Raw genomic sequence first — 26615 nt, 5'->3', positions numbered from 1 at the left:
ACTGATGGTGATCTGAAAAAAAGTCAAACTTGACCTGAGTTTGTTGTTTCAAGGTACAGGTTAAGCCCACCTTAACAAATGCCTTTTGCTTCAATGTTTATGAGCCTCAGGCTGTTTTTCATGGCTTTAGCTTTGAAAATGCTTCTGCAACACTGTTCCAATGACCTTGTATATGGTGATTACTGGCTGGACCAGCAACCACTGCTCTTGAAGAGAGCCACATAACTACAGAGCCTCGGCTTCCTTTCAGCATCAGAAAAGCTTTGTGTCAGTCTGTTCTAGGCCCAAGGATAGTCAGTGCTGGTTCCATCAGAGGGGTCATGTAGAGAAACAGGCAGTTAAAAATAACGGCTGGATACCTTAGGAGAGTTAGGGTGTAACAGGCTGAAATTGCTGGGTTTGCTGTCCCAGATTTAAATCAGACTTTGTCTGTGGCCTGCTAGCCCAAAGCTACTCTTTAACTGCTCCAAAGCTATTTCACTGAACATAACCCTCAATATGTCAGTCTTTAAGTAGTATTGTTTTTGTTACTAGCCTGCAGTTGTGGTTGCCTACCCCCAACAAGTTTAATCCATTTCTAGCCAAGCCCTCCATCAGTTTTGTCCAGATATGTTGGCTGTCAAAGCGTAGGAGAGAGGAGGGTTTTTCTCTGTATACTTCCTTTCTTTATTTGAATGAATATCAACTTTGAACAGATTCACATTTAAAGAAATACAATTTTTGTCTTGATTTACTCACTCTCATGTTATTTCAAACCTGTATGACTTTCTTTCTTGTGGAACACGAAAGGAGATGTTTTAAAATGTATCACTGTTCGTCTTTTCAGTACAGTGGCAGAGGATAGTGCCTCACTTTAAAGCTTAAAAAAAATCCAAAAGTATTATAGATATTCAGAGATATTCATTAAAACATATCATTTTCTGGTCCACATTAGAAAGTAAAATCGATAGGAACGACATGAGGGTGAGTACATTAAGACAGAATTTTCATTTTTGAGTGAACTATTCCTTTAAATTTGTAAGATCTGCTGACTGTTGTCAAAGGATGACAGATATTGTGTGGATGGTGTTGGTTTAACAGATTGAGAGAGCACTGGACCCAGAAGCAGTATTAGATTTTAGATGGAAATGGTTCTGTCTGGCTGAGAATAATATCAGTAGAGGATAAGGAGGTTGCTAGTGGAAAATTCTGTTCTTGCATTGAAAATCAGTAAATATTAGTCACTGACATATACTGGCTACACCTGGGAAGCTGCTGTGATAGTCATTTGTTCAGAACCAGCTAGACTTTAACATTGTTGTTTTTTAGTTTTTTTTTATGCTAAGCCTTGCCTCTGATTTTTCCTCAGTGTCAGTTTAGGATTACATGGAATGGGGGATCACAAATTTAGGATTCCAGATTTGGGCATGTGAGTCACAAACTACTCTTTTTTAGTAGTAGACATTTTTGTATTTTGTAAAAGCAAAATGGCTGGCTCAGGAGACACCAAATATGACAGTATTAATTTGCTTACTCTCTTTTTTTCAAACACTCTTGACAGCTTTTTCTCAGACGTATGCTGCCAGACTGCTTGTGAACAGTGCTAGGGAAACTTCTTCAAAACTGTAGCATCCCAAGCTACAAGCTACTGATAACTTAAGTAGTTAAATTACAGTCACGCTATTCTTTTAAAAAAGTAGTTAGCTTCAAGCTAACAAAACGTATAAGAATATATTTTTAGATATATAAATATTGAATAATATTCTAATTGAAATTGAATATTATTTAATTCTGCAATCAGTTCTAATTATAGAATTCAATAATATTCAATAATTTCACTTGATAATTAGTTATTTAATTATTTAATTAGGGTGACATTCCTTTACGAAAATGAACCACAGTAAACCCATAGTATCCACAGAATTAACCATGTTTACTACAAAATTACTATAATAAATGGTTAATTTACATTTTCATAAGGGTTAAACAAATAGATTGACAACATTTAATTTAACATGAATGTATACTTAATATACATTAATTAAACGGATTTGCCAGGGATATGCCAGGGTGGTCGAATAATCAAAAATGCATCCAACAACTGACTAGTTGATTAGTGTGGTTGACTACTAACATTAATATTTTTAGTGGTAGTGGTTTTAATGGTGTCTTATTTATTTCTCAAATTAATAAAGAGACACAACTTCTTGGAGAGCCTATATAGCTTGCTGTGCTTATCAGTGAATAATAGTCAGCACGGTAAAACCCTCTGCAAAAAATTTTGTCTCTTTGATGCTTTAGGTTTAGTCCTCCAGCAATCAAAGTACCAAATCAACAATACATGTCAAGACGATCACTGTCAGACATTATATCCTCTGCTGTGAGTAATACGTCCGTATTTGTGAGGTGCTGTGGAAAGATTAAGTCTTTTATTGATTCTTTCTTACACTGCATAAATAAATATAGTAAAAAAAAAAAAAAAATGTAAATGCTTAATATCATGAACTAGATATGTACCAGCAATATTATCTTTCAGTTCTGTGCTTTTGCACAGAGAGGATCATACTTTGATCATACATGGGGCAGTGGTTAAGGCTCTGGGTTACTGATCAAAAGGGTTGGGGGTTCAAGCCCCAGCACTGCCAAGATGCCACTGTTGGGCCCTTGAGCAAGGCCTTTGACCCTATCTGCTCCAGGGGCACCATATCATGGCTGACCTTGTGTTCTGACCCCAGCTTAGCTGGGATATGTGAAAAAAAGAATTTCACTGTATATGTGCTAATGTGTGATAAATAAATAAAATTATTATTATTACTGAAGCACTCAGGTTACGTTGAAGCACATCATTCTGCTTTCAGGATGCGCTTAAGCAGTTTCGTGCCGGTCTGTATTGGAGCCTTTCTTTCTTATTTTTTTACTTTTCTTACTTTGATAGTTTTGTGCAATATGATGTTATAGATATTTAGCATATTTATTTGTTAAGTATCCGTTAATTACCATGTTGAAATGCTGCGCTTAGCATCCATATATCCCTCTGAAATGTATCTGATCGGGGTCACGTGAACAAAACCTAATTATTAATTATCCTTAAAACAGACTAGACGAGTAGTCATTCAAACAACCAAATAACTAGTCGATTATGAAAACTATAGTTTTGCACATCCCTAAACTGAATCAAAATATAGCAATAAACAGCAGCAATTAACTAAATATTTTGCTTCAAAAAAGAAGGCAAAGTCCCTTTAAGGCTGCACAGGCTCAAGTAAATCAGTGAATCATTTATGTGAACTATTTTATTTACATGAACTTTCCAAATGAACCGTCTCACTAAAATGATTTGGATTTCCCAGGGCTACATATGAGAGAGGACAGTTTAGATGAGCGTGTTTTTTAATTATTCCATCAACTCTATTGCTGCGTTCGTAATACATTGTGACAAATATAGCAATTTTGGCACTGCACGTTGGAAAATGTAGCTCCTTACTGTAAAAGAAAAAAAATTCAAAAAAAAAAAACACAGTTGTGAACAATTTAAAGTTAATAGAGTTGCTACTTTTAGTGAACTACTGCCCAACATTGCTAATGAACTACCTATGCCTATTGCACACAAATACTTCTTGTTTGAGTAGGCAGTTCTTGGCAAGAATAAGCTATAATGTGTACCAGACTTGGTGCTAATAGGAAACGTCTGGCTAGAGTAGTGCATTCTCAATCAGCAGCTAAGAGTAACTTGTCAAGTCACCTGTCTGGGTGTCACAGCTTGTGAATGTAAAATTCCCACACAGACCCCTTGCGATGTCAGTTCTAACACTGATGGCCTATTAGGATATTTCTGCAGATGAAGAAGGCTTATTCACACAACTGAGCTTTGTTCAATCCTCCAGAGCTCATATGAAAATGTCCCTTTAATTATGTATTGTGTGTATTAATGTCTGGAGGCAGCCTGAGATGACCTGTGCTTTCGCTTTTCAGAGCAGATGTTTCTAATGCCCTCTCATTCCAGTTGCCTCAAGGGTTTCGGTGGAAATATCCATATTAGTGGAGACGTCAAGGAGAGCAGAGAGAGAAAAACAGAGTCTGGAGAGATTGAAATTGCTCTACAGAGGAAATAAATGCTGTCTGTGACTGTCTGCGCTAGTTTGTGTTTCTTTGCTGTTGATTTATACTAAGGGTGGGTAGACCAAAATCTTATATAATGGTATGAATAATTTATAAAATGGTAATGATGTATATCTCGATATTTTTTTTATTTTTATTTTTTAATTAAATGAAAATGATGGATTATATATAAAATAACACATTTATATATAATAAATAATACATTTATTTTATATAATAATTTAAATGAATATAAATTGACTTCAAAAATGTATTTCTAAAAATAAATACATTTATTTATATAATAAATAAATGGTAATACTTTTTTTTTTGTATGATCAAATTCATTAAATACTTTACAAATGAAAGGTACTTAATTTCCTTTGATTGTTTTCTGTTTTTATTTGGAACATGATGAATGCAAACCAAAAGATTATTAATAACAAATTAATGATATGTCTCACACTATGTAACACTTTTAAAACACATAAAAAAAAAAATAATGGATAGTTCAAACTTTAAATTCTGATTGTATGTCACATTTAAGGCTGTTGTAAGACAGTCATTATTTGCACACCTGCAATTTCCCATCAATTGAATTCTATATTAATGCACCAAGTTGCAGTGTTTCTTGGCAATTGTGAGCAACGTAAACAAAGATTTTCATTTTTCATAAACAAAGCTTTTCAGAATTTTCCTCATCTTGGCTTGTTTAGGACATGTCATGCTATGTATTTTCACATTACTCCATGTTTAGTCATTTCTTTCATATGTAAATAATTCAAAGCAGTCATGCTCATGAACACAAATATATATTGTATTTCTACCGTTGCACAGTATGTACCGTCTTACCGCCCATCCTGATCCATACAGTAGAAAACCTCTCGTTCTCTTACCATTTTCATACCTGCAAAGTAGTCACTGTTTTGATTCCAAAATACATCGATTAGCCTACACATCCATGTAAATGATTTGGTAAACTTAGCATTACGCGAACAAGATTTTTCCTCCGCCAATCATGTCCTTGATTAGAGCAGCACAATCACAGTGACTTTGAAGGACTACAAACAACAAGCTCTAATCGTGCTTCCAAACGCAGCTATAAGGTATCCTTACCCTTGCTATGGTACAGAACTGATGGTCTACATTTATGTGTTGCTTTATACAGGGGTGTGCGTGGCATAAACTAACACTTTTTGGTTTTCTTATGTTTGTGTAAATGTACTTGGGGTAGTATTTTTCTTTTTTCACATAAATTTTACACATGTCCGTTACAAATATATAGTCTTGTTCATGAATACAGCATATACTTTTTTCGGCATCTACCGGGCAAAAAAGGAAAGTGAATGTAAAGGTTCAAGGACGGGCAAGGAGGAGGCGGGAACCGGCTGAACAGTAAACATTTAGTTTAATGGTAAAACTCAACTTAAAACAACATAAACTAAAATATTATAAAATAAAAGCCATTTATTAACTTTGTCAGATATAATATAGCAATAATTGTAACACTTGACAATAAATACACAACAAAGCCACTGCATTGGCCGAAATAATGCATTTATTGATGGCACAACACACACATACACAGACACACACACGTGCACGAATAAAGGGGAATTATGTTAATTACATATCTGACTGCATTGAATAGCATATAGTTTGTACTTATAGTACTTATATGTCAGTTGTTGATGTAAAAAAATTAAATAAAAGAAAGAAACATATTTGATCAACAACTGACAGTAAAGAACATACGGGATATTCAAAGAGACAAAGTGAAAACCGTCACTCCATTTTAAAGGCAACACGTATGTGTCGCAAGCATAGCACATGGATATGTCGTAGCTTAAACCTTTATTTCCTCACAGTTTGTTATGTTTTTTGTAAAAAAAATTTGGCTTAGGGCAGGCAGGAAACACTTCAAACCTAAAAAACTTAAAATCTCACTGAATTTGTGGAGATGAAAAAACAGTATAAAGGATAATAAATTATAGATGCTCTTTCAAAAAAATGCACCAGATACAATACAGTTTTATATTTTTTTTTTGGAATGACTCATTAGGCTTACATTATTGCTTTCTGTCACATTCACAAATGCAGCAAATGAATTTAAGCACTTATGCAACATTGTTACGATTGACTGACTGTTCATGCATTTATTTGCTTAAGTGCAGCGCAAATGTAGGCCTACAATGTGTATAAAGCTAATAATATATTGTTTTATTTGTAAAAGTTTACAAAGTGCTGTCAGAAATTTATACTGAAGCAGAAAATAGACAGCACTGGAAAACACACCAACCGCAACACTTGCTCGCTGAACTGCAGTACCGACAGTACCATTGTTGCTCTTGTTATGTATAAAGTATCAATGTAAACTCATTAAAAATCCCTAAATAGAAAGAAGTTATATATGTTAACACTAAACATTTAACAAAATGTATAATTAATGTGTAAATATGAAAAAAAAAAAAAATTAACACAAAATGATACATTATAATTTTTTTTTACAGCAAATGTTATACATTTTAAAGAATTTAACAAATAAGCACCTACAGTACAACAATAATTGTAACAGTGATTGGATTAAATGATGGTTGCATTTTAGTGCTTTTAAGTGTTACTTTCACACTGTCACTCCACCCCACACGCTCACCATGCCAGTTTTTTCACCTGTGCTGAGTTTGCAGTGATTAATGTTTTTTTTTTTTTTTTTTTTTTTGTGGATAATGCCTGGTGTTTTACAGTATATGTGTCTTGTGTACATCAGAAGATCCATCCTCAAGATGGTGTGATATGTGTGTCTTCCACAAGTGGGTTTGAACTCCACAGTTAAAAGCCATCTGTGCAAATGTAATGGGAGCCAGTTGGTATGTGATAGCTGTGTGGTATGTGTAAACCTCACTCCCCTGGCCTCAAGAGGCGCACTAGCTACTGACACTAGGGGCTGTAGCCTTTATCCTCCTTGTTATTGTGCCCGCCTCCCATGCTGGAGACCCTGGTTCGAATCTCGCTCGGAGCGGGTTGAGCAGGACCAGTTACACAAACATGGAGAGGAACACAACATAGACATGTAGTAAAGACCACATACTTTGGTCTGCCGCACAGTATATTCATTTAAATTGTAAAATTATTAGCTCTCACCCTTTGGCAATGAATGATAGCTAGATTAGTGAGTCTACTTAAGGAATTTAATGACACCCAGAGTGAATTCTTTAGAATTTTGAACATCTAGTTGTTTAGATGTTAAGATGTTTAGTTGATTGGGCTTCAAACTGGATTGAATTATAGGTTCATTCATGCTTCTATTTTGTTATGGAAATTTAGTCTGATTTAATGCCTCCCCAGATTCGGTCCAAGACATAAGAGTTCTTTTTATTGCAGATGAGCATAGTCCTTTGATTCAGTGCTACATGTTTCTTCAATATTTTAATCATTTAAAGATCCGAATAGGGGACTGCGTGTATGTGAGAGAGAGAGAAAGTTTGTGGCAATGGGATACTGCATGTAGCCTGTTTCATCACTATCACATACATTGTTATTTCCTGTATGACAGACACTGGACCGTAGCAGCAATATCTCATGTTGTCATGTATGCAGCTATGATTGAAGGAAACTCAGAGCTTGTGTCTTTTATGACATCCTGACTAATGACCAACCATTATTTTTGTGCAGTGGCAATTGGTTAAGCTTACAGTTGCATTTTTTTCTCTTTTTATGGCTTTTTAAATGGAAAGTGGAAATGGGATGGGAAAATGTTGCAGGCTGGATTGAAACCCACGTCACTCAAATGAGCATCACAGCTCAATGTGTCAGAGCACAGCCAAATCCAGCCTCTCAATCATTTTTATGTGCCCCCACACCCAATTGACTTTAATGAAATTGCCTGATAAATGGGAGTGCTCGCTGCACAAAACTCAACTGCTTGATTTCAAAAGCAATAAGTGGTCAGCAATTTGTGGTCTGCAGTCCATATTCGGACTGGAGTGAGTGCTTTTTACGTTTTTTTTTTTTTTCAGGCCATAGTTCAGCTATCCTAGTTTTCCCAAACATGACCCAGCACCATTTAGGCACACATTTTTCATCATGTGTTATCCAATAAGTACATCATGTATTTATGCAATCAATATAGCTCTGGACAAATCCTCTGACATAAAAAAGAGCAACAGCAGTTGATACAGCGATACATTAGCTCATGTGCAATATGACAAGGTGGCACACTCAAAAACAGAAAAAGGTACAAAAAAGAATGGACAGCATCTTTTCAATGTGTCTCATTTCAGAAAATATAGTGCTCATAAGAAGAGATAATATGAAGCTCCACAGAACCTGCATACATCCTATGTTTGGTTTTACATCTAAAGTCAAAGTCAATTTATTTATAAAGCATGATTAAAAACAACAGACTGTTGACAAATGTGCTGTAGAATAATAAAATGAAATAAGATAAAAATAAAGACAAAGAGATAAAACAGAAAAGGAAATACAGCTGGTAACTATTAATAACAATAATAAATATCAAAACTCTGTTGGAACAAATGCCAGAGAGAAAGATGTGTTTTTAGCTGAGATTTCTGCATCTATGAGTCAGCATTTTCAATCCTGAACAACATCAAATTAAGTTTGTGCTGTGTCTACCAAAGATCAATACATTTCTACACTGGCATTTATATATATATACATAAATGTGTGTGTGTGTGTGTGTGTGTGTGTGTGTGTGTGTGTGTGTGTGTGGGCAGGTTTAAGTGGTGTTTGAGGTCTTTTTTTTTAGGTTACAAACTGGTAATTACAAGGGTATTATGCTATAAATGTGGTTTTTGAGGACATTTCTAGCATCCCCATAATTTAAATCGGTTAAAAACATACTAAACGATGTTTTATTGAAAATGAAAAAAGCAGAACGTTTTTGGCATTTTCATTATATGGACATTAGAAGATATTTTAAATGTAAACACACCATATTAAGGCTTTTTTGTTTTTCGTGTTAACAAGCAAGATCTTCAAATGAATGTGCTAAGATCTCACAATTACTCAAAAAATGTTTGTTCTCCCTCAAATTGCATTTGGATAATCTGGCCCTCGAAAAACAATAGTTGAAAAGCCCTGACAAATGCTAACTGCTAGGCCACTGCTCCATCCTTTGACATTTTTTCAAGTTGTCCCTGAGTCCTAAATTTCTGAGCTGTTCATGAACAGCTTGCTGGAAACCAGCTCCATCTCATGAGATTGAATTAGATCAGCTGACACACAACAGCTCTAATGGAGGTTTGCCCTTTTCACTATTCATCAGCTGGGTTAGATATCCACTGATGTGATTCTTATCTTTTCCTTGCTGTGTGTGTGTGTGTGTTTACATGTATGAGTGGGTGGCAGCATTAAAGCTCTGCAAAGAGCTACAGTATAAAATGTTATGCATGCAAACGTATTGGTATAATACGACATTATGACATTATGGGCCTAATATTCTGCCAATTTTTAAACAGTAAACTATAGTAAATATTTACCATTCTATAAAAGATGTAAATATGTTTGAGTGTAATACTTTGTATATTTAGTCATCAAATATCTTGGTTCTTTTGTGTGATTATGTATCTTTGGGGGTTGCATGTGTATTAGATTGCAGTGGGAATAGCCAGTAAGTGAAAATGAAAAAAATTATTCCAGTAGAAAGCCCTGGCTCCACTCTGTCCAGCATGTGCTAGCAGGATACTGCACATGCATCCGACAAGACAAGAGAACACATGGATTGGTGGTTTTCCACACACACTACAGACATGTGTCTCCAAAACCATCAGCTCCATCAGGCCATTGAAACCTGAATGACAGCGCTCTGTCAATTCCTGAAGTCTCTGTGGTCTGTGCTGATGAGAGCAACTTTGCCATAATCGAATTTTCTACTGCCCTTCTCATAGACTGACTCAATTTCATCAACTGCCATACTGCAGAGATGCCATCCTGAGGACATTAAAGATTAGGGGATTTTTGATTGACAGGCTCTGGTAATGCAGTGGTGTGAGTGTTTGGCTTTGGGCCTACAGTACTTACACTTAGTAACATCAAGCATCTTGATCGTTCGGATTGCTTTCCGATTGGATATGTACATTCCATTTACGCTTGGCCACATAAATGTGTCTCTGAAAAACAGATATGAATCCGATCTTCTATTCTCATTCTATGTGCAAATTTAATGAAGTTCCCTTTCGTGATGATGGTAATGCCAAGCAGCAAATTTTTTCTACACTTGATGTGGCTCATAACAGCTAAAAAAAGGAGGTGGCTGAACTTGCTAAAATTCCTTCTACTATTGCGATACAAAAGGCAAAGGCTTTCCATTTTGTCTTTGTGCTCCCAAACGTCTCTATGCTGACTTAGTTCATTTAGGAGGAGCAAACTTTGCATATGTGGCCTGAACAACCAGATGCATTTCAACTTTGCACGTCTTGTATGCATTTCCTGAAGTGGTTTGAGTGATTGAATTGCTATCTGTCTTAAATGCATCTTGGAGGGCATTTGCACTTTGTCTTTTCATGATTGGATAGCTATCAGTAAAATCGCATGAAACGACCAAGTGTAATTATCCCCTTAAACATGATGAGATTGAGCTGCAGACCGTCTTATAGACCTAAAATCCGATCCTGCAGAGTCATTGCTGTTCTGGTCATGAGTATAAATGTAATCTATAGCGACATATACAATGAGTGTCTCAGTTGTGCAAAACTACATTTGAGTTGTACTGCCTCTGTGTGCTCTGTGTGAGGGGCCCCTGTGGAGCTTGCATGTTCTGTGGTATGCTCTCTGATGGTGCGTGCCACTTCAGAGGAGCTAGAGTGCAGCCCTCCTGTGCTGATTAGTGGAAGTGAAGTCAAAGGTCAAAGATGAGAGTCGAGGAAGAGAGGGGAGAATGTAAAGAGCTCAACAGCTGCATTTTCTTTATCTGGCTCCTCTATGTGTCTAAAAGTCTTTGCAATATTATCTTTCAATATCTCCCTATACATGACCAGCACTCTCTCTATTCACCCTTCATTTATCACTTTAAAAAAAGTTTTTTTTCCCCCCTTTTACCAAGCTACACAGGATTAAAATACCTGTATGTAATTCTCAACATGAATCTGTAACGCTTTATAATAACTTGCATTAATAAGACTGAAGACAGAAAAATTTACAGTCACACGGTCATTGTCGCAAAATAAATCCTGACAGGAACCAGACTCAAAGTGGACAGGTCTTGAATCAACTTAAATTGATTTATTTGGCGATAATGACTGGCTGACTGTACACTATGCTGATAATTACATAGCTACATACCAAATAAATGGACATGAATCCACTTTATATTATTAATCTACTATGCACTTAAGCATTTAATACAATGTACTTATTATGTAATAAGTTGTGTTGTTGCGTTGTACTTACATTTCTAGTAACTGTATATAATTACACCTGTAGTTACACTGTTAACCATACCCCCAATCCTAACCCTAACCCTACCCCAACCCTTACCCTAACCACTACCCCTACTCCTAAATCTACCTGTACCTCAACCTCAGTAGCAGCAAATGTGAAGTTTGTGAGAATTTTGCAAAACAATATGTAGTTACACAATAAATACATTTTATTTAATATATTTTAATGTTAGTACCTAGTAGTGTAAAACTTTAAGTGGATAAATTACTTTAAATGTGTTAAATGTTAATGTTAATCATTATATAATGTAATAATGTTGGTTAATGACTTATTAATGAAGGTTGTGAAAGTTATAGTGTTACCAATGGAATCAATCTAATCTTATGACAATCATTCAATAATTCTCCCTAATTTTTTCTCCACTGCAGATTTCAGTGGCAGATGCCCAGTGCCGTATACCCCTGCCCCAGCAGTACTGAGCAGAGTCCCGTGGACCCCCATGGCTCCCCCTGTGGAGGGAACGCCCCTGGCCCGCTGCCTAGTCCTGCTGCACAGCCTGCTGTTGCTGTTCCCCAGAGGAGTGCCCTGCCGGGGGGCCACACGAGCTCTGGAGTCCCCTTGCCACAAAGCTGAACACCCACTCATCTCTCATACAGGTCAGCATCTCCGTCCTACACACAACAGCCTGATAAGGAGAACTCCATGCTTGAATATGTGTTTTTTTGTTATTGCAAACCAACAGGCTTGAGTTGCTCTAGAGCTTAAAATTTACAATAAATGTACATTTTCACCTTAACAAGATTTTAAAGGTTCTGTAAAAAAAAAAAAAAAAAAACATGCATAAAAAGTACCTTCTACCCAGAGGTGGGTATAGCCAAAATCTTTACTCAAGTTAAAGTACAATTACTTTTAAAAAATAATTACTCAAGTAGAAGTAAAAGTAGTAATGTTAAAAATTACTCGAGTAAGAGAAAGAAAGCATACAATTAAAAGAATACTCAAGTAGCTAGTAATTAGTTACTTCCACATATAACATAATGGACTTTTACACCCCAATATTCCATTACATAATACACATTTAACATGTATTACACAATAATAATACTACTAATAATAATCATTCTTATGATTATTATTATTAGTAGTAGTAGTAGTAGTAGTAGTAGTAGTACTAGTAGTAATGGAAACTGTCATCATACACCCTCATGTTGTTTCAAACCATATGACTTTCTTTCCATGGAACACAATTAAGCAGATGTTAGACAGAATGTTAGCCTTAGTGACCATTTACTTTCACTGCATGTTTTGTTTCCTCCATATTTTAAAAAGGAATGGTGACTTAGACTGTCAATGTCAAACATTCTGTCTAACATCCTTTGGGTTCCACAAAATACAGAAAGTCACACGGGTTTGGAACAACATGAGGGTGGGGAAATGATGACAGAGCATTAATTTACGCTGAACTATTACTTTAAGGACACTGTTTCCTTAAACAGTGTGTTTTGCCTTAAATCAAAGGAACCTAATTGCATTGACAAACTCAGTCACCTTCCCTGCAACTTAAATTACTAGACTCCCTTCCTAGAGAATGTGTATTATAATCAATGTAAATTTAACAGCCAATTTTCAATAAGTAATTGTGCAGCTAAATGTCAAAGCCAAAGGGGGTCTGATGGGGCTAATGGAGTGGAAAGGCAAGGTCACTTTTTTGCTTAGTGATCAGCTCTGACTGTATGTGAGCTAATGTAGAATAAAGCTGCCTGCAATCATGGTCTAATGAATAGTAACACGGACTAGTAGCTATTTAAGCCATTGATTTTCAAAATGGTATGAGTTCACCATCTGTGTTAAATAACGTGTGTGAGATGTCTAACACCTCTTCCACACAAATGCAACACACAAACCTTTTAATTAGCACCCCATTCATCAAATACTATGCAGAGAGAATGGATGCATGCCCTGCAGTGACAGGGAAGTCTGTCACATATGTGCACACAAACACACACTTTATAAACTGTTCATTCCAAACCCATATCGGTCCATTGGCACCATTTTGAAAATACAATTCTGATGTTAGCACAGATAAACCTTGTTCTCCATGTTTGACTGAGCTTTTGAATCAAAGCTTTCTGATCATTGAACAAGTCCCAGTCTACACATTTAGCAGCTGCCCTGCTATATGATCAAATACCCACACACCAGCCTTCACAAAAACTCTTTCTACAGTAAAAACATTTATTTAAACAGCACTGGGATCTGTGGGCTGGGCATTGGTCTTTTCGGGCTTTTCTCTTATGTGTTTGGTGAAGTGCTGCACTGAGAATTCTAAAATAAGCCTTGAACTCCTTATGCCCTTTATGGTCCCAGTTCTCAACTGGAGTTCAGATTATACTGCATTTTACAGTCAAACCTTGTTCTGAACAGGCTCTTGTATTACTGGAAGATAAACATAGAGGGTGAAATTCTTGAAACATGTCAAGAGCATTTTCCAGTCATGTGTCACCCCAAAATCAAAAGAAAGAAATGAGAAATTAAGTTACTTCGATAGAAAATGAAGTCTATTTTAAGGACAGTTAAGAAATTTTGCATTGTGACATTATTTTCATGACAATTATGCACATTTTCCCAGCAAAATCTCCATTTCCATGTGAAAAAGTATATATCATGGTAGTATTTGTTTTACTCCTTTAAATGTATGCTGATGTAAATAAATAAGAAAAAAATCATTGTATTAGAGTAATTTTACTGTAGAAAACAAAATCCTGTTACATTTACAGTAAAAGACTGGCAGCTATGGTTGCAAGAAATTTACCGTAAAAAAATTCATTGACTATGTTTCAGGCACTAAAGGGTGTCATTGTGGTACCTGTATAGTTTACAGTTCACTACCATTTGTCTCATTAAATGATATAATGTTAATATACAAAACTACTAGAACTACAAAAATCTGCTTTATACTTTTACATTTTCTTTAGTAAATCAGATGGTAAAACAAAAAGCCACATGATGACTTAAATTTCTTCAAAGGTTGCGTTTCTAGGAGCAATTGCCAATAAATATGTGGACAGTGCCCACTCACACAAACACAAAACAACATCAGGGTAACACATTAAAATGTGACATTAAAATAATGCAATGAACATTAAACAAAAACGTATAGTGTAAAATATAAAACACCCTAAATTGTACATAAATGATATATTGGAAAGAAAATAAGAAAAAAAAACATAAATATTTAAATTCACAGGGAATTTGGGAAATGCTAAATTATAGCTTTTCACTGTAATTTTAACAATAGTTTACATGAACTAATTTACTAATTAGAGGAAAATATTTTTAACCGTTAACTATAAGATAAATTATACTTTTTACTTCTAAAAGACATTTTTGACCCACTTTATATTAGGTGGCATTAACTACTATGTACTTAACCATTTGGTACAATGTACTTATTATGTGCATACATGTTGTTGCATTGTAACTGCATTTAAAGTACATTTTGTAGTTACACTGTTAACTTTACCCCCAACCCTTACCCCAAAACCTAACTCTAACCCCTAATTCTAATCCTTACCCTACCCTTACTTCTATACCTACCCGTACCTCAACCTCAGTAGCAGCAAATGTGGGCATTTTGCAGAACAACATGTAGTTACGTAAAGTAAATACTCCACATAGTCTTGTGTGTATTTAATGTTAGTACATAGTAGTTAAGGCCACCTAATATAAAGTGTGACATTTTTTACAATATTTTACAGTAAAATTACATGTATTGTCTTTTTAAATAAAATATAAATTTTCACTGTACATGGTAACCAGTTAATCAGTTAACAAATTGAATTGTTTTTTTTTGTTTGGTTTTTTTTTTTTTTTTACTGTAGCATTTTTTTTAATTATTTTTCTGTTAAAATTACAATTTTTTTTACAGTGTTCTTTAACTGTAATATAGTAAAAAAATAATAATAACAATAATAATAATTGTAAATTGTATAAAAAATGTATTACAGTAATGAGAGTCTAACAAGAATCACCAATCGTAAAATTGTAACGGTCCTAAAAATAGGCTTCAATTTCTTTGTTTGAAATGCTGTATTTTTATTATTATTATTTTGGTATATGTGACATCTTTTTGTTAGATTCATCCAATTATCAAATCTAGTCACAGTATCATCCCAACGAACCAGTATTTAACATAGATGAAAAGGATATAGTTTACTGAAGCTTTACATACCTAAAAACAGCTATTTAATAAATACCCCTGTACAGTATCTGTTTTGCTACAATGTCTTGCTTTGTGAAAGAGCATCCTCTGTAATAATAGCCAAATATACAGGCAGTGTTGTGCTGTTTATCTTGACAAAGGCTACATAGAGAGTGTGATTGATGGTTCTTCTTTTTTATCTAAACCTTTCAGACTTCGTCAGGCCACCCAGTAAGCCAATTTAGACAGAATTAAAGGCTGAAAGAAACATTTTGCTCTATCTTTAAATTTGCCTTTTTGAATCAAGCCTGCCGTCTGCATTTATAAAAGAGACTGTTCCAAGAAGCCTCTTTGAAAAAAAAATCAATAAAAAGGTTTGAGTCACGGACATGTGATATGTGTGTGTCTATCCCGACCAAAAGAGAAAAGCTGGGATTGAAAGATTGTGTTTTCCTAAATGGAACACCTCTGTTCTCTTCCCCAGACTGGTGCGGTGACACATTTATCCATTGACTACGTAATCCTGGTCCATATGGGATCAAAAAGTGGGAAAGACACCACTGACAGTTGGCTTGCCACTGTGTAGAAGACTATAAAAAAGATAAATATATTTCCTTGCATGTTAGAACCCCAGCTGAGCTCCCATGTTAGATCTCTGTTATAAAGATAGACACTGGTTGGCTGTAAAGAAATAATACCTGCGCCATAAAACCATAGTGCTGTGCTCATGAGTGGGTGTTTTGTGAAATAATGTTCTAGACAGATGATGTAAATCTAGATTGATGTTGTACAATCATTGTGTGTGAGGTTTGCATTCTGTTTTAGTCTAGTCTCCAGAGAGCTGTTTTTTTTTTTTTTTTTTGCTTTGTGTATGAAGGAGTGAAAACAAGGCTTTCCTTTTGTTGTAGATGACAGGTTTAGGAAGCAGATGGTTCCCTACAGGTATATTTGTCATGACCTGAGTGAGTGCTGTATGCACAGACTTGTCAGAGCTCTCTGTGTATTGCACAGCTTGATGGAAATACTAATTTGTGTCAAGGAGGAGGGCATAGCCAGGCCATGATGGAGCACGGCCGGCGCTGAATCAGCTGATCAGCGGGAGAGCGCGATAAAGGGGAGCCGGAGGCGCCAGTTCAAGAAAGAGAGAGAGAGAGACGCACGTGGCCGCACTGCATGTGTGTCTCTGTCCTTATGTTTTATGTTATTTTAAGTTCATTTATACCATTAAAGTTTATGTTGACTGTTCAGCCGGTTCCCGCCTCCTCCTTGCCCATACTTGTACTGTTACAGTGGTGCCGAAACCCTGGAGGGAGGAGGGATACGCTGTCGCAGAGTCCTCACCGCTGCCATCTGCCAGGGGAGCAGCCGCAGCCGTCTGTCTGGGGACGGAGGGGTCGCTGCCAGCCGCTGAGAGCCAGAGGAACCACTGCCATCCGCCGAAGAAGGGGAGGAGTGGTTCCATCCACCAGGGGCTGGAGGACTCACTGCCATCTGCCTGGGGAGGAGCGAGCTGGCGTCCGCCAGAAGGAGGAGAAGCAGTTGAGGAATGGGCGACAGCGCATCCGGGAGCCGGCGAGCAAGTTCTTCTCTCGCTCTCTCTCTCTCTCTCTCTCTCTCTCTCTCTCTCTCTCTCTCTCTCTCTCTCTCTGCTCACCCTTTCCCTCTCCCCATGCCTCCCCTCGTCTCTCCCCCAGGTTTACAGGAGGCGGGGTGGACCACCGGCTGACGGAACAGCCGGAAGGGCAGTGTATCCCTTCCAGAGGTGGGGGGGAGTAAGTCAGTCCGGTGGCGCCCTGGCCTGAATCGGCCGGGGAGGAGTTTGACGAGGAGGAGGGCATGGCTGGGCCGTGATGGTGCACGGCTGGCGCTGAATCAGCTGATCAGCGGGAGAGCGAGATAAAGGGGTGCCGGAGGTGCCAGATCGAGAGAGAGACGCACACGGCCGCGCTGCATATGTATCTGTGTCCTTATGTTTTATGTTGTTTTAAGTTCATTTATATCATTAAAGTTCATTAATGTTGATTGTTCAGCTGGTTCCTGCCACCTCCTTGCCCATCCTTATACTGTTACAGAATTCAACACTCAACTTCGTTTCGTTTTGTGTCTGAACTCATCACATTAATTGTAATTTAACTACGTCAGCACTGAAAATAAACACAAATATTACAACCAGTGTTAAGGACTCTTCAAATGAGAGTCAATAAGCAGACAAACAAATAGCAGGCGAAAGGTCTATTCACACTTAGAGCAGTCATTCACAGGCTTTAACACAAGGAAAAATGCATTTGACAATACACATTTCATGTGTTGCAACACAAGATACAACGCATCTGACAGTGGTAGTTGCCATGAAATACTATTGGAAAGTTGATATCCAGTGGTTATACTATATTTAAATCTACTTTAAAACAGCATTTTCCATTTATGCAAGCTTTTATGAGCTCATGTTACTTGAAAGACTACATGGAATATTTTTACTTTTTAAAAAAAAATTATTTGTACAAGACATTAAAAAGAAGAAATGTGAAAACTAGTGAAGGCAAAAAGGTGATTAAAAGTGGGGGGAAACTTAAAATATACACTTTCAAGATAAATTCTGGATGTCGCAAAAAAAGTCCATGGATATATTATGTTTTAGTACCACAATAAAGATTTCAGTCGCTTCAATGCAAAATAAAACTCATCTTACAAAACAGACTGTACTCGTTTTAAATAAAAACAAATTATACAACTTGTAAAACAATAAAAAATGAGCTCACTTTAATGCAAATTTCAAGTCTTTAATCCAGTAATGTAACACTTTAATGCAGTGATATAATGATAGCTTGATATAAGAATATATTGCGGTATAATGACAACTCAGTATGCTTTCTGAAACAAAAGTGTCATTTGCGGTGAATATTCACTCTTGGTGTGAATAGGGCACATACACGCACACACTTCAGTAACCTGTGTGTTGTTTTTTACTGATTCAGAGAAGTATGAACTCCTGTAAAAATATGTTACTATTTTAATCTATTTTTACTATGGTTAGAAAAAGACACCAAATCAGCATTTCAGTATAAACACACTCTATGTAAAGTGGTTTTGTCTCATTTTATATACACGCATGCCTTGGGCTCCTCCCGCTGTAATTTTGGTTAGAGGCATTGTTTTACAGCAACTTTATGCTAGAAGTACAAGGACCCCAAAATGTACACAGCTGTGGCTTGTCAAATTTTCCTTCCTGCACTTTAAGAATTTTAAAATCAGTAAACATATTAATGCCTATTAAAAGGAACAGTCCTTGACCGTTCAAGAAAACAGAAATTTTACAGAAAGCATACCAAGAAGTTCCTGAAGCTTTGACATGTAGTGACCTTGAAGGCTTTAAATTGCTTCCATTCTGAGGTTGGTTTTTGGAAGCTGCCATGTTGTTTTACATCTTCATGCTATTTTTCTATGATATTCATTCCTAAACTGCTTCTTTCACACCATATGACTCTTGTTCCACAAAGGTGGAAAAAGACCTGAAATAGTGTACATGAAAATACACATTACCACATTTCTTTTTTTAAATTATGACCACTTCTCTCACAATATGCAAATTGAAAATCCCTGATTAATGTTGGCAGTCATGTGGGCAGTCATGTGTTAATTTATTCAATATTTTGAAACAAGACATTTTTGCAGCTTAATTCCACTAAAAGGCCTTTTTAGACTGCATAAGGAGTTGAGTTTTTAAAGACCCCACAAAAGCTACTGTTGATGACATCTTTGCACATTACTGTGAACATTTTGCACACCACTGTACCTCTACCTCTGCATCATTTACACACTCAGAGACTTGTTTTTGCACCACGATAAACTGCACTGCCTCATACATTTATGACTAAAATATTTTGCACTATCTGGTCTACTGATTTTGTGCACCTTCATGTTAACTTTAATTGTTATTTATTGTATATTTCTATTTTACTGTGAACACTTTGCACACCATTGTACACTGAATCTACCTCTACATCTGCATCTGCATCATACTCCACCAAAAAACTTGTTTGCACTAGCAATATTCTGCAATCCCTGATTCACTATGGCAACAATATTTTGCACATCTAATCTACTCATTTCAAGCACCTTCATGCTTATTATTATTTGTTGTATATTTCTAATTTTCTTTATTCCTGTATACTGTATTTAGATACATTTCCTAGATTTTATATTTCTCAATATTTTTTTACATTTATTTCTTATCTCTACTCTCTTTTCTAAATTTATGCAACATTCAGTGAAAGAGAATAATTTCATTGTACTTGTACAATAACAATAAAGAGCTTAACTTGACTTGAAAATTGCTTGATGAGCTAAGTTTTCTTTCCTGTGTTGACATATTTTTCTATTGAAACAGGTTCCATTTTAAATAGCCAATCGTATTTATTTGACATTACAGTCATGAACTTTAATTTGAATAAGGTTAATTTTGTTAGCTTATAGTAGTATGCTAGAACAGAGGTTCCCAACCCTGTTCCTGGAGGCCACCCCAACACAACACATTTTGGATATCTCCCTAATCAAACACACCTGATTCAACTTATCAGCTCGTTAGTGGAGACTCCAAGGTAATAGACATGGGCTAAAAGCCAGAACTCTAATGTTGATTTCATGAGGTGTTAAAAGTTACAGTATGTTTTCATAGTACAACCCCAATTCCGAAAAAGTTGGGACAGTATGAAAAATGCTAATAAAAACAAAAAGAATTGATTTGTAAATATTGAAAGCACTACAACTACACATTATATGATGTTTTTCCTTGTGAATTTCATTGTTTTTTTTTTTTAAATGTACAGTAATTTCAAATCAGATGATTGCAACACGCTCCAAAAAAGTTGAGACGGGCAATTGAAGACTAATAACAATTTGACAAGTTGAAATAGCAAGATGTGAAACAGGTGAGACAATTGTGTCATAATACTGTATAAGGAGCCTCCAAAAACAGCCTCGTCCTTCAAGAGCAAGGATCGTTCAAGACTTGTCAATTTGCCAAAAGATGCATCAGCAAATAATCCAGCACTTTGAGAACAATGTTCCCCAAAGACAAATTGGAAGGATTTTGGGCATTTCACCCTCTGCAGTGCACAATATAGTTCAAAGATTCAAGGAATCTCGGTGAGTAAAGGGCAAGACGAAAACTACTTCTGAATGTGCGTGATCTCTGATCCCTCAAATATCACTGTCTTAAAAACAGCAATCATCTGTAATGGATATCATGAACATGGGCTTGGGATAACTTTAGTAAACCTTTGTTAGTCAACACCACTCGCCGCTGCATCCACAGATGCAAGTTAAGACTTTACTATGCAAAGCAGAAGACCTACATCAACACTGTCCAGAAGCGCTGCCGACTTCTCTGGGCTCTGTCTCATCTTAGATGTAAAGTAGAACAGTGCAACTGTTTTTTGGTCTGAAGAGTCCACATTTCAAAGGTTTTTGAAAAACACAGCCGTCGTGTTATCCAGATCAAAGAGGAAAAGGACCATCCAAGCTGTTATTAGCATCAGGTCCAAAAGCCAGTGTCTGTATGGGCCAGGGGTGTGTCAGTGCCCATGGCATGGGTAACTCGCACATCTGTGAGAACACCATAAATGCAGACAGGTATGTACAAATTTTGGAGCAACATATACTGCCATCCAGCACTGTTTTTTCCAGGGACATCACTGCATTTTCCAGCAGGACAACTTCAAACCACATACTGCCCAGATTACAAGTGCATGGCTGTGTAAGCAGAGAGTGTAGGTGCTAGATTGGCCTGACTGCAGTCCTGACCTGTCTCCAATTGAGAATGTGTGCCTCATTATGAAGCACACCAAACGGCAACGAAGACCCTGTACAATTGTGCAGCTAAAGACCTACATAATGGATGAATGGGGGAAAATTCCACTGTCTAAACTTTGGTGATGGTGATGTTTCGCAGTGGTAAACACTCGACTGTCCCAACTTTTTTGGAGCGTGTTGCAATCATCTGATTTGAAATGACTGTACATTTTCAAAAAAACAATGAAATTCACAAGGTAAAACATGATATGATGTGTAGTTGTAGTGCTTTCAATATTGCAAAGGGTGAATATAATTTACAAATCAGTCCTTTTTGTTTTATTAGCATTTTTCATACTGTCCCAACTTTTTCAGAATTGGGGTTGTAGATCAAACTCTTATTAAAGATCAAGAAAAAATGTATTTGTCATAAAATACAGCTTTTACATACATAAAATCGATATGATATCTTAAGAAAGTGTGGTTGATTTCCATAGTACATCCTGACAGAGGATCAAGGGATAACCAACATGAATGCCCACTATTATCTCACAAGTGTAGACTATACCCAGGTTTTAGCCTTTTAAGTCATCTTGGAGCCCCATGAGAATTATTTTAAATTGTCATGGTATTTAAATGTTTCTCAAAAAGACTGGAGAACAAAATCGAGTGTCTCCACATTCATTTAAGAGCTCTAGTGCTATCCCATAGAGACGTGCAAGATTTATGGAGGAACATTGTGGTAATTGATGTTGTGTGCTGTATCTTTGGGGAATTCTGACTTCCTTTTGCTCGAGATGCTGTTCTTCAGAAGAACAACAAACCCACAAGAGTTTCAGGAGGCTTTGTTCTCCGTTAGCTGTTAAACTGATTATTGAAAGAAAGAAAACAAATCTATTGAAGCAACACTGTGAATTATCTTTTATTTAATTTGCTGTTAGGTTTTTAATTTATTCTGTATTCATATTTGTTCACAAAGTGCAATGGAAAATAAAATAAGGAAAGAATATTTTTACTTATAATTTTATGTAATACCTGATTCACAGGCTGAACATGAATATTGACCTTTTGACTATAATGATAAAACATACAATGATCAGCCACAACATTAAAACTACCTGCCTAATATTGTGTATGTCCCCTTCGTGCCTCCAAAACAGCGTCAACCTGCATCTCAGAATAGCATTCTGAGATGCTATTCTTCTCACCACAATTGTACAGAGCGGTTATCTGAGTTACCGTAGACTTTGCCAGTTCAAACCAGTCTGGCCATTCTCTGTTGACCTCTTTCATCAACAAGGCATTTCCGTCCACAGAACTGCTGCTCACTGGATGTTTTTTTGTTTTTGGCACCATTCTGAGTAAATTCTAGAGACTTGCTGTCTCTGAAAATCCCAGGATATCAGCAGTTACAGAAATACTCAAACCAGCCCGTCTGGCACAACAATCATGCCACGGTCCAAATCACTGAGATCACATTTTTTCCCTATTCTGATGGTTGATGTGAACATTAACTGAAGCTCCTGACCCATATCTGGATGATTTTATGCACTGCAATGTTGACACATGATTGGCTAATTAGATAAGCGCATGGATGATTTTTGGTGGCAGACGGGCTGGTTTGAGTATTTCTGTAACTGCTGATCTCATGGGATTTTCATGCACAACAGTCTCTAGAATTTACTCCGAATGGTGCCAAAAACAAAAAACATCCAGTGAGTGGCAGTTCTGTGGATGGAAATGCCTTGTTGATGAGAGAGGTCAACAGAGAATGGCCAGACTGCTTCGAACTGACAAAGTCTACGGGAACTCTGTACAATTGTGGTGAGAAGAATAGCATCACGGAATGCTATTCTGAGATGCGGGTTGGCACTGTTTTGGTAGTACGAGGGGGACCTACACAATATTAGGCAGGTGGTTTTAATGTTGTGGCTGATCGGTGTACAATGCAAGCAATTTTGAATGTTCCCAGCCATCAGTGATTGCTATAGAGTCTTTGAACTGTAAAAATAATTCAACCCCTAATGTCAAACTACATCCCAGAGCTGAAAAAGGCAATGACCATTAATGTGGCTTAGCAAATTAGCATTACTAGAGCTGCTATCCGACAGCTATCCCATTACACAGAGGCAGGTAGGCAACAAAGATGTTACACATGCTATGATTGAGTTTTTGAAGTCAAGGACAGGGGTTAATATGAAAGGCGCCACAGTGAGTGTATTTGCTATGCATACTGCACACCCGCGCACAAATAAAAGCACACACTCCGGCGTCCACAAACTGACAAGAGAAAAGATTTTCCCAGAGATGCATAAAACCAGCAAGCCAACTCTCTCATACCGTTTTCAGTCTACATGTTGACTGTCTATGTGTGTGTGTTCTTAAACAAATGTGTGCTTACCTGTCTCATCTCCTCTGCTGCAGAAATCGAGCCATGGATCCATCGGTTCAGATCTGAGGGAACAGTCGATTATTCACAGCTGACCTTTGACCCTGGCCAGAACGAATTAATCGTAGGTGCCAGGTAATGGATGGTTCCTCTATCACCATGTTAAATTTAAGTAGCATGTGTCTTGGTATACAAATATACTACTTATGAGTGTTTAAGTGTCAAAGGTTCTGACAGTTTGTCTGCTGGGCCTCACTACGCTGTACTATATTTTCAGCAACACCAAATGGACACCTACTGTGAAAATGTCACACTGACACAATTTCCAAGTTTCTCATGATTAGCCCAATACTGACATATAATCTGGGTCTCTACAAAACCCCATAATGAAACCAATTGGAGCTCTTGTCTCACACAAAAAGCCACAGACCCTCCACATTGACAGACTTGAAAAAATAAATAAATAAAAAAAAGTCACACCATGAATGTGAGAATAGGAAGGGTTTCCCTGTGTCCAGCCCTAATTAATGTGTGTGCTGATTTCCACATAGACTTTCACACTGTCCCGCCTTACATCTTCAGCCAAATTAATCTCATATTCCTGATCTGTCAGCAGCCTGGAAGGTCTCCAAGCAATTATTTTGTGACAACCACAGAAATGGTTTGATATGTAGCACTATAACAGTTTGTTCACCCACAGGGCCAAGAATGGTAGAATAATCACTTTTTCTCACAAAAGTAGGGATTAACATTCACTTCACTAGTTATTCATTCTATCAATTCTATTCTATTATATATATATATATATATATATATATATATATATATATATATATATATATATATATATATATTAATTTATAATATATAATATATAATTTTTTTTTATTTTACTTTAAAATAATAAGACATAAGAAATTAACTTTTCAAAACCTGTTTTAAAGTGTGATGTGTCATTATCAAGTCTGACTTCACTGATGAAAAAACCAGCTTAGACCAGCATTTTCCAAGCTGGTTTATGGTGGTTAATGCTGGTTTACTTAATAGACCAGCATAGCCATGTTGCTTTAAAAAAAAAAAAAAAAAAAAAACCTGGTCAACCAGCACGGTCTTTCTGATGAAATAGGCTGATTTGGATAAGCTTGCTGATAAAGCTAGTTAAAGGAATTTTCCGTGTGTAATAATAGTTAAAGGTGCTATATGTAATATTTTTACTGTACTAAATCATAAAATGACCATAATATGTCATTAGAGAATTAGGAAACATGCTACGTTGAAATACTGGCTTCTCTGATAACAATGCTACAGCCAATGTATTCTACTTTGAAGTTTCCATTCCAGGCCGGAATTTCTGTTTATGTTTTGGCCTGTGTGATCCCGCCCACTGCCCACTCACCAATAGTATTTCGACACCGCCAGGTTGCCAGATTTGAACAAGTTTGCAGGCAAACAACACTGCGTGCTGCAGCCATGGAAGCCAGCAAACGAACTGGATCAGAGATAACAGATTCCACCTGACCTAAAAAGCGTCGCCATCTGTCTAAATCCACCATGACCAGAGGCATAGTAAAACAAGGATAAATATTGGAGACATTTTCAATTTAGCTCGTTCCTGTTGTGCGTGCTCATTCTGGCAACCCGCATGAGCTTCGAGTCTGGGGCGGGGCAGACAACTCTCCAATATTTTGAATTTTGACTGCAGTACCCATTTCAAACGCTTGTTGTCAATCTTACATATAGCACCTTTAAGCTCAGTCAACAGCATTTGTGGCATAATGTTGAGTACCACAAAAAATAATTTTGACTCGTCCCTCATCTATTTTATTTTATTTTTTAAGCAAAAATCGTGGTTACAGGATGGCACTTACAATGAAAATCAGGGATTTACCAGCATTGCAGTGTTTACCATATTGAAGGGTTTGCCACTGTAATGCCATCACGGCAGTGAAGTTGTAATATTGGATATAACTTTACGTAGATAAGGTTAGTAAGTGATTTTATTACGCTAAAATCGTGTTAACAAGTATAATGTTTACATCTTGGGGCTATAGTTTTGAAACAGTGTGTATTTGAATGTATATGGACTAGCAACCTTTGCTTCTATAGTAAATGCCTTACCTGTACTGTATAAAAATAAATGAGCAATTATTTTTGTGGTAATCAACATCATGCCAAAAATGCTGTTGATTGAACTTAACCTGTATTGAACCTGGAACATTCCTTTAAGAAGCCCGTTAGGGAAACCAGCATTCTAGCATCCCATTTTGGGGACCAGCATGTAAAACACAACATACTGTATACTGGTGACCTGGTCTTTTTAACAGTGTTTGCTAAAGCAATTAATTGGGATTCTTTGTTTTCTCTAAACATAAAACATGAGCTGGTTTTAAAAAGAAGTGTATATATTTGTGGTAATGGCTTAAAATACAAGACCAAATGAAGTTTAATGCTCTTTTACCCTGTTACAGCAAAAACTTGAGTTCTCTTTCATCATCTCGTGTTTGAGTTCCACATATGGGAGAGACACCCGTACCTGACCTCTGCAGAAGCATCCAATTGCACCAAGTCTGGCTTGACAGACAGGAGTGCATGTCCAATGCCGCTGTAAGGCCTCGCCCTTACCTGAGGATCTATACGCACTACTTTTCCTTTGTTGACTTTCGCTTCTCGCGACCTCTACACTTAAACTCACAGCTTGACTGTATTTTCACTTTGCTCTCACTTAACAGTCTGCAGGAGGACATATCTTTGGATCAA

At 36.7% G+C, this 26615-nt stretch overlaps 1 protein-coding gene across 2 annotated transcripts in view; it reads left to right on the top strand.

Moving 5' to 3' along the window:
* LOC127432102 (semaphorin-5A-like) overlaps window positions 1-26615 on the top strand; it is a 205820-nt gene that overhangs the window by 47006 nt on the left and 132199 nt on the right. For both annotated transcript variants that reach the window (XR_007895695.1, XM_051682907.1), the window contains exons 2-3: window positions 11907-12134; window positions 23894-23993. Coding sequence is in view for 1 of the 2 variants with exons in the window: in XM_051682907.1 (XP_051538867.1) it covers window positions 11978-12134; window positions 23894-23993 (257 nt within the window). In the remaining variant the exon portion in view is untranslated. The remainder of the gene's footprint in view (window positions 1-11906; window positions 12135-23893; window positions 23994-26615) is intronic.

Source organism: Myxocyprinus asiaticus, chromosome 41, assembly GCF_019703515.2.
Source record: "Myxocyprinus asiaticus isolate MX2 ecotype Aquarium Trade chromosome 41, UBuf_Myxa_2, whole genome shotgun sequence".
Classification (NCBI taxonomy): Eukaryota; Metazoa; Chordata; class Actinopteri; order Cypriniformes; family Catostomidae; genus Myxocyprinus; species Myxocyprinus asiaticus.
Note: the sequence above shows the minus strand (reverse complement) of the source record. Positions and strands in the feature narration are given on the sequence as shown.